Genomic DNA, 13,648 nt, shown 5'->3' with positions numbered 1-13,648 from the left:
ACTTGGGTGCTGTATCTGACAAGGTTTCCAATGGCTCGTATGAACAAAACTGACCTTGCTATTACTGCTGTTATGCAATTAAAGAGGCCAAATGCTGAAACAAAAATCTTACTTAACAATGAGGATTTACAGTAACAAAAAATTAACCCAAGTTTTTTCTTCAGTGATGATGCAGCCAGATTGACGAGAGAAAAAAAAAATCATTAGGAAACAGAATGTTGAGTTCATTTGTTCTAAAAATAATCAAGCAGCTTCATTATTTTTAGCCAAGATGCAATATAGCAATGAAAGAGTATTTTGTGAAATGTTTAACACTGATATCTTTTAATGTTACTCTTTTAGGATTATTTCAACAAGCAAAATAAGTGTTAGCAGTTTTTACTATAATTGCCAAATGGTATTAGGAATATTACCTTTCCTCCCTTGCTTACAACAAAAACAAATACAAAAATTAAAGTTATAGGTAAAGATATATTATTCATCAAAGTGGTTTTTTTTTTTGAGACAGAGTCTCGCTCTTGTCACCAAGGCTGGAGTGCAGTGGTGCAATCTCGGCTCACTGCAACCTCTGCCTCCTGAGTTCAAGTGATTCTCTTGCCTCAGCCTCTTGAGTAGCTGGGATTATAGGCTCCCACCATGCCTGTAATCCCAGCTAATTTTTTGTGTTTTTAGCAGAGACAGCGTTTCGCCTGGGCGACAGAGCAAGACTCCATCTCAAAAAAAGTAGTGGCTATCAACCTACACTGTACAGGAGCCCTTGGGAATTACATTTTTAAAAAAGACACAAGGTGGACCCTCATGCCTCTCATCAATGAAACAGAACTGGGTACTTTCCCAGATGAGGCCCATATGCAGCCATAATTTACCTTGGAACCCCATTCGGCCTTGAAGTTTGGGAGGAATGAATTCCACTTGTAGCTCCAGGAGAGATTTATGATTAAATTTAAGGTGTTTAGCCCATCTCCCTGGCCAAGGAGACTTAAGGAGACACTGGCTGAGGGTTTCTGGAAAATTTTATTCATTCTCCTGTAAAAACTGCAGCCAGGACTACCTCTGGTTAATCCCATCAGTTTGGACGGGTTACCTTTCACTGGCAACATTAAAGGCCTCAAATTAGAAAGCAACACACAGGCATGGTGAAGTCAAGAAAAGGGTGGACTTGAAGGTTTATTTACAGGATGCTGCAAGATAGGAAATTCCACATAGAAATAAGAAACCTGGTCAGAGGACAAGCTTCATACAGTACGTACAGTTGGAACTGTTCAAGTATAGTTTCAGTGTAAAAAGTGCTGCAGTAACAAACCACATTTAAAAAAGAGTTCTTAGTAGAGAAACAATAAGACAAAATACCAAACGTAGTACACAACAAATTTATGTCTCAGCTACATGGTCTAAAAGTTAAAGGTCCCAGGAGCCCCATCCTGAACTTGGAAGGTGTAGCCTTCAGAGGTAGTTTCTGGCACAACGTTTTGATCTTCCTCTTCCTGGAAATATATTAAAAAATAAATATAAAAATAATATAAGTATTCCAAGCAGCAGCCTACCTAGAAGTCTGTATTTAATCTCTAGGTCTCGATCTGCATATTACACCTTTAATCCTGTCTGATATTCTAGTATTTGACATAGGCGAGGGAGGGTCTCCGAAACTTTGCCAATTCATGAATGCTACTACAGTAACAGCAACAGGCCGAGATTTTTTTCTTCCCCAACTGTCACTTTTCAATAGGAAAAGACTGTATTAGGCCCAGAGCATGGTGGTGGGTTTGGCCTACTTCTCTTATCACCTCCTACAATGACACCCATTAACTTACTCTCAAGATATTCTAAGATTCTCAAGGCTGTTCATTTGAAACTAATCTGGTGGCTTTTAAAATCTCAGTTTAAAAAGATTTTATTACCATCAAGCCAAACTAGAGGGGCAAATAAGTATATTATGTCCTGTGCACACTGATATTTTACTATATTTAACAAAGATCTGAGACTTATTTTTAAAAGTATAAGGGAAAAAAAGGCTCATGACCTTGACTTTATATGTTTCCAAGTTGTTATTAATATTACCATCCATTACTCACCTCTACAGAGAAATACTTCTCAATTAAGCTTAACGAAGCCTTATACACAGACTCATTTTCATGGTTTTGTAGAGCTTCAATTTTGTCTAAGCCTCCACATTCTTCAATCATTATACTAAGTTTCTCAGTTTCACCTAGTTTCTCAGCAGCCTAAAAAAAAAAAAAAATTCCAAGTTTACTGGCGTATACTCTGGTTTTATTTTAATGAAGAAAACATCGATAATTTGAATAATTGATACATCAGGCAGAAATAAGCACCTAACAGTTCCTTCATCAAGCCTATCACAGTTTTATGTCCATGTTATATTTTGTTGAAACTCAATGTGATTGGATCTATACCTGCTTTTAGCACTACTTCAACTGGAGCCGAAGATCTTACAATCAGTAGCTCTCAACCTTTTCTATGTATCAAAATCATGTGGGCAACTTTTAATACAACACTACATTCCAGTTCAACTGGTCTGCTATGGGAACAGGGGCGTATTGTTTTGTAAAGCATCCTATGTCATCACAAGGTATAGCCAAGGTGTCTAAGGGCAAAGATGGCCTACGGAGTGCTAAACTAAATGTCCCCAAACAGAATGTGTGTTGGTATTAAGGATTTACTGGACATATGGAATGGTATGTAGGTTAGTTTTCCTTTAAATTTTCAACTTTAAACAGATACATAAATATCTATAGATGAAAAAAACAGATTTGCTTTAAAGTAACTTAGGGGATTAGATGAGGGGAAGAAATACTGGCCACATATTGACAAATTATTTATACACAGTAACAGATACGCCAGCAACCATTATTGAAGGCTCAACTTTTTTTTTTTTTTAAGACAGTTTCACTCTCCTTGCCTAAGCTGGAGTGCAATGACATAAACTTGGCTCACTGCAACTTCCGCTTCCCGAGTTCAAGCGATTCTCCTGCCTCAGCCTCCTGAGCAGCTGGAATTACAGGCGCCCGCCACCACGCCTGGCTAATTTTTTGTACTGTTAGTAGAAACGGGCTTTCACTGTGTTGGCCAGGCTGGTCTCAAACTCCTGACCTCGTGATCTGCCCGCCTCGGCCACCCAAAGTGCTGGGATTACAGGCGTGAGCCACCGTGCCCAGCCTGTAGGCTAAACTTCTATATGTAAAAATCTCTATAATCCAAACTCGATGAGTAGGACTTACCTACCACCAATCACTATGACAAAGTGCCATATGCTGGTATGCTTGGATCAATTAGGGATAGAACCAGAAGAAAAAACACAAGTTATTCAATTTTTTTTTTCCAGAGACAGAGTTTCACTCCTCCGCCCAGGCTGGAGTGAAATTACATGATCTCAGCTCACTGCAACCTCTGCCCCCTGCCCAGGGTTCAAGCGATTCTCCTGCCTCAGCCTTCCGAGTAGCTGGGATTATAGGTGCCTACCACCACACGTGGCTAATTTTTGCATTTTTAGCAGAGACAGGGTTTCGCCATGTTGGCCAGGCTGGTCTCGAACTCTTGACCTCAGGTGATCCACCCACCACGGACTTCCAAAGTGCTGTGATTACAGGTATGAGCCACCGTGCCTGGCCAAGTCATTCAAATTTAATTTCACCAAAATTCGGTATGAAATTGGGAAATTAAATCAACCCAGTAAACAGGTGTGATGAGTCCACATAAGCGCCTGACTTCAATTCAACATCATCCACTTGTCACCTCTTTTATATCTTTTATAATGCCTGCTACATTTTTAATCAAAGGTGTGGCCACATAAACAGGCTTTCTGATTCTGTGGCTTACTAGTGAGTAAACTTACAACAGCTGCCCTCCGCCAGGTCTAAATAGTAAACTGATTATTATCAAGTCCAAATTTAAACAAAGCCACCTTGATAGGACTTACCTGAAAGATATTTGAAATGGCATCCAGGATAACCAGAATAATCTTGGTATCTTTTGCAGTTAAGAGGTTCATCAACGGTTCTATTATGCCACAATGAACAAGGTACACAATCTGTTCAACTGTTCCACCACTGGTATAGTTGGTCACGGCCCATACAGCTTCCTTTTGTGTCTTAAAATCTGCCTATTAAACATAAGGAAATGGTTTTATTTCAGAAAGTTGCAAGAATAAGATTCCAAGAGTACTTTTTCACAAAAACAATGACTGAAAGTACTAAGGTTCTATCCAACCTTAAGTGAAAGGGGTTACTGGGTATTTTTCAGCAAAGGACTCCTAGTAGAACCCAAGATTCTTGCACATGAAGCAGCTTATCAAGCACAGCTTTCTATACATACTAAAAATGACTTGATTGAATCCTGAGACTTCGTTACCTTAGAGAGAACACTGACAAGGAATGGGACTAATCCATGATTCACAACTTGCTGTATCTGGTCCTGGCGGCCAGCTGTGATGTTTGACATTGTCCATGTAGCTTCCTTCTGAATGTTAGTTTTGGGGTTGGTGAGCAGGCTGGGAAAGACGGCGAGTGCTCCTGCATCAATCACAACCTGAGTCTGTTCATCTGTACCAGTGACAATATTCCCTATGGCTCTTAGGGCAGGAGTCTGAAAAAAAAAAAAAAAAAAAATGTTGGTGCTGGTTATTTTTTTCCCAGCACTTCAGAAATTCTATACCCTAAAAGTTTTAACAAGAGGCCCATCATGGCCTGAAATAGGCAATATTTCAATATTACTATCCACTGATTATGCTTTTTTTTTTTTTTTTGAGAGACAGGAGTCTTGCTCTTGTCACCCAGGCTGGAGTGCAATGGCACAATCTTGGCTCACTGCAGCCTCTGCCTCCCGGATTCAAGCAATTCTCCTGCCTTAGCCTCCCGAGTAGTTGGCATTACAGATGCGTGCCACCACGTCCAGATAATTTCTTTGTATTTTTAGTAGAGATGGGCTTTCACCATGTTGGCCAGGCCGGCCTCGAACTCCTGAACTCAGGTGATCCACCCGCCTCGGCCTCCCAAAGTGCTGGGATTATACAGGCGTGAGCCACTGCGCCCAGCCCTGATCATGCTTCTTATACTTAGGTTCTAATCTACAAGTAAATAACTTACCACAATTGGCAATTCAGAAGCTCCTAAAAGCTTCACAAGTTGGGGCACAACTCCTGTTTTCACGATCATGCCAATTCGTTCATTTGGACCATCAGTAAGGTAGGAAATAGCCCAGCAGGTATCTGCTAATACTTCTGGATCATCATGATGCAGGAGCCGAACTAAGGTAGGAAGAATCTGCTCAACAGCCTCTATCGGGGGTGCAGGATTCTTGTTGCGGCAAAGATTTGAAAGTGTCCAGGTAAGATTACGTAAGTAGCCACACTGAGGGAAAAAAAAGGCAATGAGAGTTTCTGTCTTTTGAGAAGATGGGGGAAATTAGAATGAAGAAGTGAGTAACTTTACTCATGTTAGTAACTTACTGCTAAAGATGACATATCAGGAACTGCAAGGAGAGCCAACAGTGGGTCAACTGCACCATATTTAATAACCAAGTCTCGGAACACTGAGCCATCACCTGAAAAAAAAGGCAAAATTAATTTTATTACCTTGTCCAACACCATCAATGTTCAGTGACTGAATGCGCCAGCAAAAACTCCCAAACTTACTTAGATGCCCCTCTGCTGCCTTTGTAAAGACAACACTTTCATTCCTAATAAGGGCTTGAAAGCAAGCTCAAAACTTGACAAAGTCACTATTACTTATAACAAGGCCTTTCTTCCAACTAATTACGCTTAGATACGTTCAGTCAAAAGAACTTCAAGTCCAAGTACCTGCAATGTTTCCTAGAGCCCAGACAGCTTGTTCACTGATGTGAGCATGGGGAGATGCCAACAGAGAAATGAATGCTGGGATGGCACCTCCATCTACCACAGCCTTGGTTTGTTCTGATGTCCCAGAAGCAATGTTAGTGAGTGCCCAAGCAGATTCAAACTGAATGGGACTACAATCAGTTCTGCCCAAGAAGGACACAAATTTCGGAATCAAACCAGCCCGGATTATGTTGTCTATGGGGGGCTGTTTTTCTCTGGAAAGTAGTTTCCTAAAGGGGAACAAAAAGAAAAATAAAAGTTGGCAGTGATTAACAAAAGGAGTTTGTATAAAAACCAATTCAAAATGCAATTCAAGAGTTTAGAACTTCAGACAGCCTTTTAAGTAAATCACTAAATGCTGAGACATTCTGGAACCTAACAGAAGCTGAACAGATTACTTGTATGGTGCTACATATGTGCTATAATTAACTACCATTTTTCCAGAAATTAATGTAGATTACCCTCCTCTCCATCTTGGCAGAAATCTACTATAGATCTTGTCACTTTTTAAAAAAACTTTTCACATTCTGACAGGGTTATACTCTCACTGAATTTGTTGTCCCTGATAGTTGTGGTTAAGCACATTTTGATTTTTTGAGATAGGATCTCACTCCACCCAGGCTAGAGTGGAGTGCCACGATCACAAGTCACTGCAGCCTCGACCTCCTGGGCTTAAGTGATCCTCCCACCTCAGCCTCCTTAGTAGCTGGGACGACAAGTGCACACCACCATACCCAGGTAATTTTATTTATTTATTTTTTGAGACAGAGTCTTGCTCTGTCGCCATGCTGGAATACAGTGGCAAGATCTCAGCTCACTGCAACCTCCGCCTCCTGGGTTCAAGTGATTATTGTGCCTGAGCCTCCCGAACACCTGAGATTATAGGCATGTGCCACCACACCCAGCTAATAATTTCTTTTGTAGAAACTGGGTCTCACCATGTTGCCTAGGCTGGTCTCAAACTCCTGGGCTCAAGTAACCGACCCCTTGGCCTCCCAAAGTGCTGGGATTATAGGCATGAGCCACAGCGCCCAGCCTAGAACTTTTTAATGATAATTTACCATTGAAATTTTTCTTCTGCACACTGTCAAGCTATAGAACTTATTAATCCTTTCTATTATATCATAAATATCCATGTATGGTGGGAGGTAAAGGTCAAATTATACTTATCTCCTAAATGGATCTATCATTCTAAATGCATGTCTCAATCCCACTTACTATTTATTTCTTCCTTCCCCTGCCAGTCACTTGAAACATTACTTTGGTAAAAACTTTATGGGCAGGTGCAATGGCACACACCTGTGATCCCAGCACTCCAGGAGGCCGAGGTGAGCCGACTGCTTGAACCCAAGCATTCAAGGCCAGCCTGGGCAAAATAAAATAGCAAGGCCTCCCCTCTCAAAAAAATTAATAAATTAAAAATACTATTTGGCTTATGGCTGGCTGGCCTAATTTTTCCTTGTACTATCTGTCTGTCCCTTCCTGCCCCCACCCCAAAAAAAAAAAATCTAAACACACGAATTTCTTAGGCTACCCATGCTATCGCAGACAAGACTTACCTGGCAGCTTGAGTAGCTTGGAGCTGATTTTCCACATTGCTACTATTTATGCCTTTGACAATGTCATCAACAGACCAATTTACAGTGCCCTAGAAGAAAAGTGAAACTTTGTACATTATCATTAAGATTAAATACAAACAATAAAATCCACACTTACTTGTGAAGGTAAGTGTAAACATTGTTAGGCTTATAGCCAGCTACTAAATATTTAGCCCTACATTTAATTTTGCCTGTTAAATATTCATTATTTTATATGTAGAAGTTTCCAAACTTGGTGTCATGACTCACTGGAGTCTCAAGTTATGGAGTATCCAAGTGTTTTGTCGCTAAAAAAGGCACTTTGAACAATTTTAAAAAATGAACGAGAAGGCCAGGCATGGTGGCTCACACCTGTAAGCCTAACACTTTGGGAGGCTCAGGAGGGAGGATGGCTTGAGCTCAGGTGAGACCAGCCTAAGCAACACAGTGAGACCTCCCAACAAAAAATTAAAAAAAAAAAAAAAAAATTATCCAGGCATTGTGGTGTTTGCCTGTCGCCATACAAGACCTTGTCTCAAAAATCAAGAATCAGAGCAGACTGAAGATTATTTCTACGTAAATCTCAATCACTTGCATTCAGATATACTTTGAGGGAGAAAGACATGAAGTCATAGGCAACGTTCTGAGAATTTCCTTTTCTTTTTTTTTTTGAGACGGAGTTTCACTCAATCCCCAGGCTGGAGTGCAGTGGCATGATCTTGGCTCACCACAACCTCCGGCTCCTGGGTTCAAGCGATTCTCCTGCCTCAGCCTCCCAAGTACCTGAGATTATAGGCATGCTCCACCACGCCTGGCTAATTTTTTTTGTATTTTTAGTAGAGACGGGGTTTCTCCATGTTGGTCAGACTGGTATCAAACTGCCAACCTCAGGTGATCCACCCGCCTCAGCCTCCCAAAGTGCTGGAATTACAGGCAAGACCCACCATGCCCGACTTTTTTTTTTTTTGAGACGGAGTTTTGCTCTTCTTGCCCAGGCTGGAGTGCAATGGCGTGATCTCAGCTCACCACCACCTCCGCCTCCCAGGTTCAAGCGATTCTCCTGCCTCAGCCTTCTGAGTATCTGGGATTACAGGCACGCACCACGATGTCCAGCTAATTTTGTATTTTTAGTAGAGATGGAGTTTCTCCATGTTGGTCAGGCTGATCTCAAACTCCCGACCTCGGGTGATCCACCCACCTCGGCCTCCCAAAGCGCTGGGATTACAGGCGTGAGCCACCACGCCCGGCCGAGGATTTTCATATCTAATTTTATAATCTACATATTTCCATGGTTAAGTGTTGCTGCAAATATAAATGTTTTATGTTTGGCTGGGCGAAGTGGCTCACGCCTGTAATCCCAGCACTTTGGGAGGCCGAGGCGGGTGGATCACCTGAGGTCAGGAGTTCGAGACCAGACTGGGAAACATGGTGAATCCCCATGTCTACTAAAAATGCAAAAATTAGCTAGACATCATGGTGATCCCCTGTGATCCCAGCTACTTGGGAGGCTGAGGCAGGAGAGTCACTTGAACCCAGGATACGGAGGCTGCAGTCAGCCGAGATCATGCCACTGCACTCCAGCCTGGGCAACAGATCAAGACCCGTTTCCCCACCCACCCCCAAAAAAAAAAAATGTTTTATGTTGTGAATCATACTAGAAAGGAGGTCTGAGAACCAATGCTACCCATAATTCAAAAAGCCAGTATCCCTGTCTCTCCAGGAGCTTTACACCCAACAGAGAAAATGTGACAAGTAGACGAACAGCATAAAACAAGTGGTAAATAAATGGGTTACATGGCATTTACTCCCCATTTTGGGTGCAGAATCAGGGAGCTAGAGAATCCTGAGAAAGGAGTGTCTTTCCCACGAGGCTAAGGAGTGCTATAAGGAGATGAGCTTTGAGTGTTAGTACCCTAGAAATAGAACATAGGTAGTATTCAATGAAAAAAAAAAAAGATAAATGTGGAGTGCTAAAGGAAGCATAATGTAGCTGGGCGCGGTGGCTCACGCCTGTAATCCCAGAACTTTGGGAGGCCAAGGCAGGCAGATCACCTGAGGTCAGGAGTTCGATACCAGCCTGACCAACATGGCGAAACCCCATCTCTACTTAAAAAAACAAAAATTAGCTGGGCGTGGCGGCACGTGCCTGTAATCCCAACTACTCCGGAGGCTGAGGCACGAGTATCGCTTGAACCCAGGAAGCGGATGTTGCAGTGAGCCAAGATGGCACCTTGCACTCCAGCCTGGGCAACAAACCAAGGCTTTGTCTCAAAACAAAAAAAAGGAAGCACATTGTGAGAAAAAGATGTAGGAAAGGGCCCAGATGAAAGATAAATATGAAAATCTAAGTTAAGTCTACTTTATGGAAGGCTTTCATAGAGTAGAGATTTTTTAGAGACAGGGTCTCACTGTCACCCAGCATGGAGTGCAGTGGTGCAATCACAGCTCACTGCAGCCTCAAAATCCTGGGCTCAAGTGATTCTTCTGTCTCAGCCCCATGAATACCTAAGACTAAAGGCCGGCACCACCACACCCAGCTAACTTTACTTTTTATAGAGACAAGGTCTTCCTATGTTGCCTAGGCTGGGCTCAAACTCCTAGCCTCCAGTGATCCTCCCATTTCAGCTTCCCAAAGTGTTGGAAGTACAGGCATGAACCACCATGCCCAGCTGGAGTATGGATTTATTTTTATTGTTATTTTTTTTTCCTTGAGACAGAGTTTCGCTCTTGTTGCCCAGGCTGGAGTGCAATGGCATGATCTTAGCTCACTGCAACCTCCGCCTCCCAGGTTCAAGCAATTTGGAGTATGGATTTTAAGGAGAGAAAACACATGTCTAAAGCAGTAGTTTAGGAAAAATTTCAGGAAAATAGTATATGGCACAAAGAAGGATATGATAAATTAGGAGGCTAATGTAAATATTTCAGAAGGAAAGTCCTGAACAAAGCTGGTGACAAATACAAAAAAATAGAGAATACCAAAAAAGGCAGAAATAAATCAAAAACAGGAAGGGCCTGGTGGCTCATGCCTGTAATCCCAGCACTTTTGGAGGCCAAGACAGGCATATCACGAGGTCATGAGTTCAAGACTAGCCTGGCCAACATGGTGAAACCCCGCCTCTACTAAAAATACAAAAACAGGCCGGGCGGTGGCTCATGCCTGTAATCCCAGCACTTTGGGAGGCCGAGGTGGGTGGATCACGAGGTCAGGAGATCGAGACCATCCTGGCTAACATGTTGAAACCCCATCTCTACTAAAGATACAAAAAAATTAGCCGGACAGGGTGCAGGCGCCTGTTGTCCCAGCTACTTAGGAGGCTGAGGCAGGAGAATGGCGTGAACCCGGGAGATGGAGCTTGCAGTGAGTGGAGATCGCACCACTGCACGCTAGCCTGGGCAACAGAGCAAAACCCTGTCTCAAAAAAACAAAAACAAAAAAATACAAAAACTAGCCAAGCGTGGTGATGCGCGCCCGTAATCCCAGCTACTCAGGAGGCTGTGGCAGAACTGCTTGAACCCATGAGGCGGAGGTTGCAGTGAGCCGAGATTGTGCCACTGCACTCCAGCCTGAGCAACAGAGCAAGACTCCATCTCAGGGGAAAAAAAAAAGAAAAAATAAACCAGAAACTGGCTGGCTCTGGACACACTGGTCAGGTCAAGGTACCCAGCTAGTAGCTAGAAATGCAGGGAAGTCTGAAGGAAGGTCAGAGCTAAAGGAAGATCCTAAATCAGCTTCAGTGGATTAGAGAAGGCAGGAAGGAAGACAATTACTAATTGCAAACAGAGAAAAAGATCTTCACAGATAGTTAAAACCGTAAGACTAGAAATGTTAAGTTTACTTGAATTTCTAAGAAAAGTCCCTACTGATTTTCTGGATTTCACGTTACTCATAAACTAAAATACATTTTTTACCTGGTTGTTGCGGTTTTCCTGCAGCGGAGAAGTAGCATCATCAGGAAATGAGCTTACGTTTCTCCTCTTCAGCATCTGTTCATCCTTCTTAGCTTTCCTCAGCTCCACGTTGACCTCTATTCTGCGACGCCTCATTTCCTTGAGAAAAGATAACATGCCGTTTCACCTATCGCACCAGTCTTTGTTGCTAAGTGAGGGCATTTTTTTTAAAAAATCCTTCAGTTTTCACCCCTTTCCAAATGTCTTCGCATTTAAATACCACCACAGGAAAGCAACAGAAGGTACTCACTGTACTGTCTTTTCCCTTGTTCTTGAATCTGTGAAGACGGGCAGCTGGTGTATTAGCATTCTCGTTGGTGGACATGGTTATGAGACAAAGGGAGAAAGCTAAAAGATGGGGGAAGAGAAAAATATTTCCTTTATCATTTTCCTTTGTCAAAAATAGTACCAAATAAGAATTGAATTATCAAGCATCTACTGAATCCACACCTGTATACCAGAGGGGGGGATCATCATGTTTTCAACACTATGTAATAGCTTTACCCAAAGGGGAACTGTTCCCCTTCCCTCTGAAGGGCTGAGACTTCCTGGAGAGGGCTGTCCATCAGAAATAGAATGCAAGCTATATAAATTGAAACTTCCTAGTAGCCATATTTTTAAAAAGGCGAAAAGAAACAAGTGAAACTAATTTTAATAATGTATTTTACTTAATCCAACATATTCAAATAGTATTTCAACGTGTTATCAATATATAAAATAACTGACATCTTTTACATTCTTTTTCCATACTCCATCTTTGAAATCTTTTGTGTACTTTAAGCTTACAGCGTATTTCAATTTGGACTAGCCACATGTGTCCACCGTTTCTGACAGCCTGGTTCGATACTCCAGAGTCCCGAATAGTTAATTCAAGACAAATTAAGGGAACCAAGTTAACTTACAGCTAAAAATTATGTGCCAGGGCAATAAATTCAGATCCTCAAGAGGCTCTCCCTATTTTACTGTTTTTACTTGGCCAAAATAGGTGCAGACTCGAAAATTAAATAAAAATTTGCTTCATCATTACATTATGGTCAACATTAAAAATGCAGTGCCGCATCTCGCATATTTGATTTGCATTTCCAGAGACTAGGAGTGAATGCACTTAATTAGGATGACATCAGCTGTGCGTCATTCAGAAGATGACAAAAGTCAAAGCCCTCCTTACAATTTGCTATCTTTGCTTTTATTACGCTCGCCTACGACTTGGTGGCACAGCCACCCCGGGGCCTAGGTGTCAGAGACGGTGCTCCCAACTGCCACCCCCAGCCCCTGCCCCTACGCCGGGGAAGATGCAACGAGAAAGGGGCAGGCGAGGCCAGGGCCGCCACAAGCCCTCCCGGGACATTCGCCCTCAGGCCTGGCTCGCTCCGATTCTCCCGGCTGCGACGCGTTAAGGCCTCCGCTGCCGTTTGCAGAGCGTCGGCGCCCTAAACCCGCAGACCCCGCGAAACTCAGCCGCCTGGTCAATGAACGTCGCCCCCGAGGCCTAGTCAATGCGGGAGGCAGAGCCAGCCTCGGCGTGGACCCGGGGCCTCCCTCCCCCCACCCAAAAGGCGAACGCCGCCCACGGGCAAGCCGTTAGCGCTCGGGCCGGGCCGCCGCCTGAGTCTGTACCTGCGAAGTGGGCCTGGGCTTCCACGGGAGGCGATGCGGGGGGAAATCAGCGGCTGTGGCGCGACTGCGCTCAAAGCGTCCACCTCGACTCAGCTCAAAGACCGTGTGGCTCGTGCAGCCGGCCGGCGCGATTTAAATTTCCCGGTGACTCCGCATTCCGATTGGCTGGTTCGAGCCTAAGCTGTGTGCCCATTGGTGGATTTGAAAAACACGTTGGGAGGGGAGGGAGTCATAGGGCTTGGGGGCGAGTGGGGGCCGGGGGAAGAAAAAAAGAAAAAAAAATGAGGATGGCATCGCGAGATGAGGGAGCGGCCGGGCGGTGAGGGAGCGGCCGGGCGGTCCCTGAACGCCTGGCAGGGCGGAGCGGGAGGACTCCAGATCCCGTCAAGCAGCGCGAAGGGGCGGTTCCCTGGGCAGTTCGTGTTTCCATAGGGTTGAAGCGTGCATGGTCCCTGGGCGTTTTCCTGGGCGAGAGCCTTAAACAAATACCACAGAATAATTCTCAAAGTCGTTATTTTAAAAAAACTTTGTTGTTGATCTTCATGAAAATAAAAAAATTCTAATTAGTAAATAAGTAATCTTTATAGAAAAACATATTGCTTTGCATTTTTTTCCTATTATGACACCCAAAGTACTCGGCCGGGGGTTTCTGGCC

At 43.4% G+C, this 13,648-nt stretch overlaps 1 protein-coding gene across 1 annotated transcript; it reads right to left on the bottom strand.

Moving 5' to 3' along the window:
- Window positions 1-307: 307 nt before the first annotated feature.
- KPNA2 (karyopherin subunit alpha 2) lies at window positions 308-13,101 on the bottom strand (the record flags this gene model as incomplete). Its single annotated transcript, NM_001133287.1, is given in 11 exon segments — window positions 308-1,484; window positions 2,073-2,222; window positions 3,935-4,117; window positions 4,366-4,599; window positions 5,100-5,363; window positions 5,462-5,556; window positions 5,813-6,081; window positions 7,411-7,499; window positions 11,338-11,475; window positions 11,627-11,724; window positions 12,994-13,101. Coding segments are annotated over 10 exon segments (1,590 nt in total). The 3' UTR covers window positions 308-1,391.
- Between the last annotated feature and the right edge of the window lie 547 nt (window positions 13,102-13,648).

The sequence above is a fragment of the Pongo abelii genome, chromosome 19, assembly GCF_028885655.2.
Source record: "Pongo abelii isolate AG06213 chromosome 19, NHGRI_mPonAbe1-v2.0_pri, whole genome shotgun sequence".
Lineage (NCBI taxonomy): Eukaryota > Metazoa > Chordata > Mammalia > Primates > Hominidae > Pongo > Pongo abelii.
Note: the sequence above shows the minus strand (reverse complement) of the source record. Positions and strands in the feature narration are given on the sequence as shown.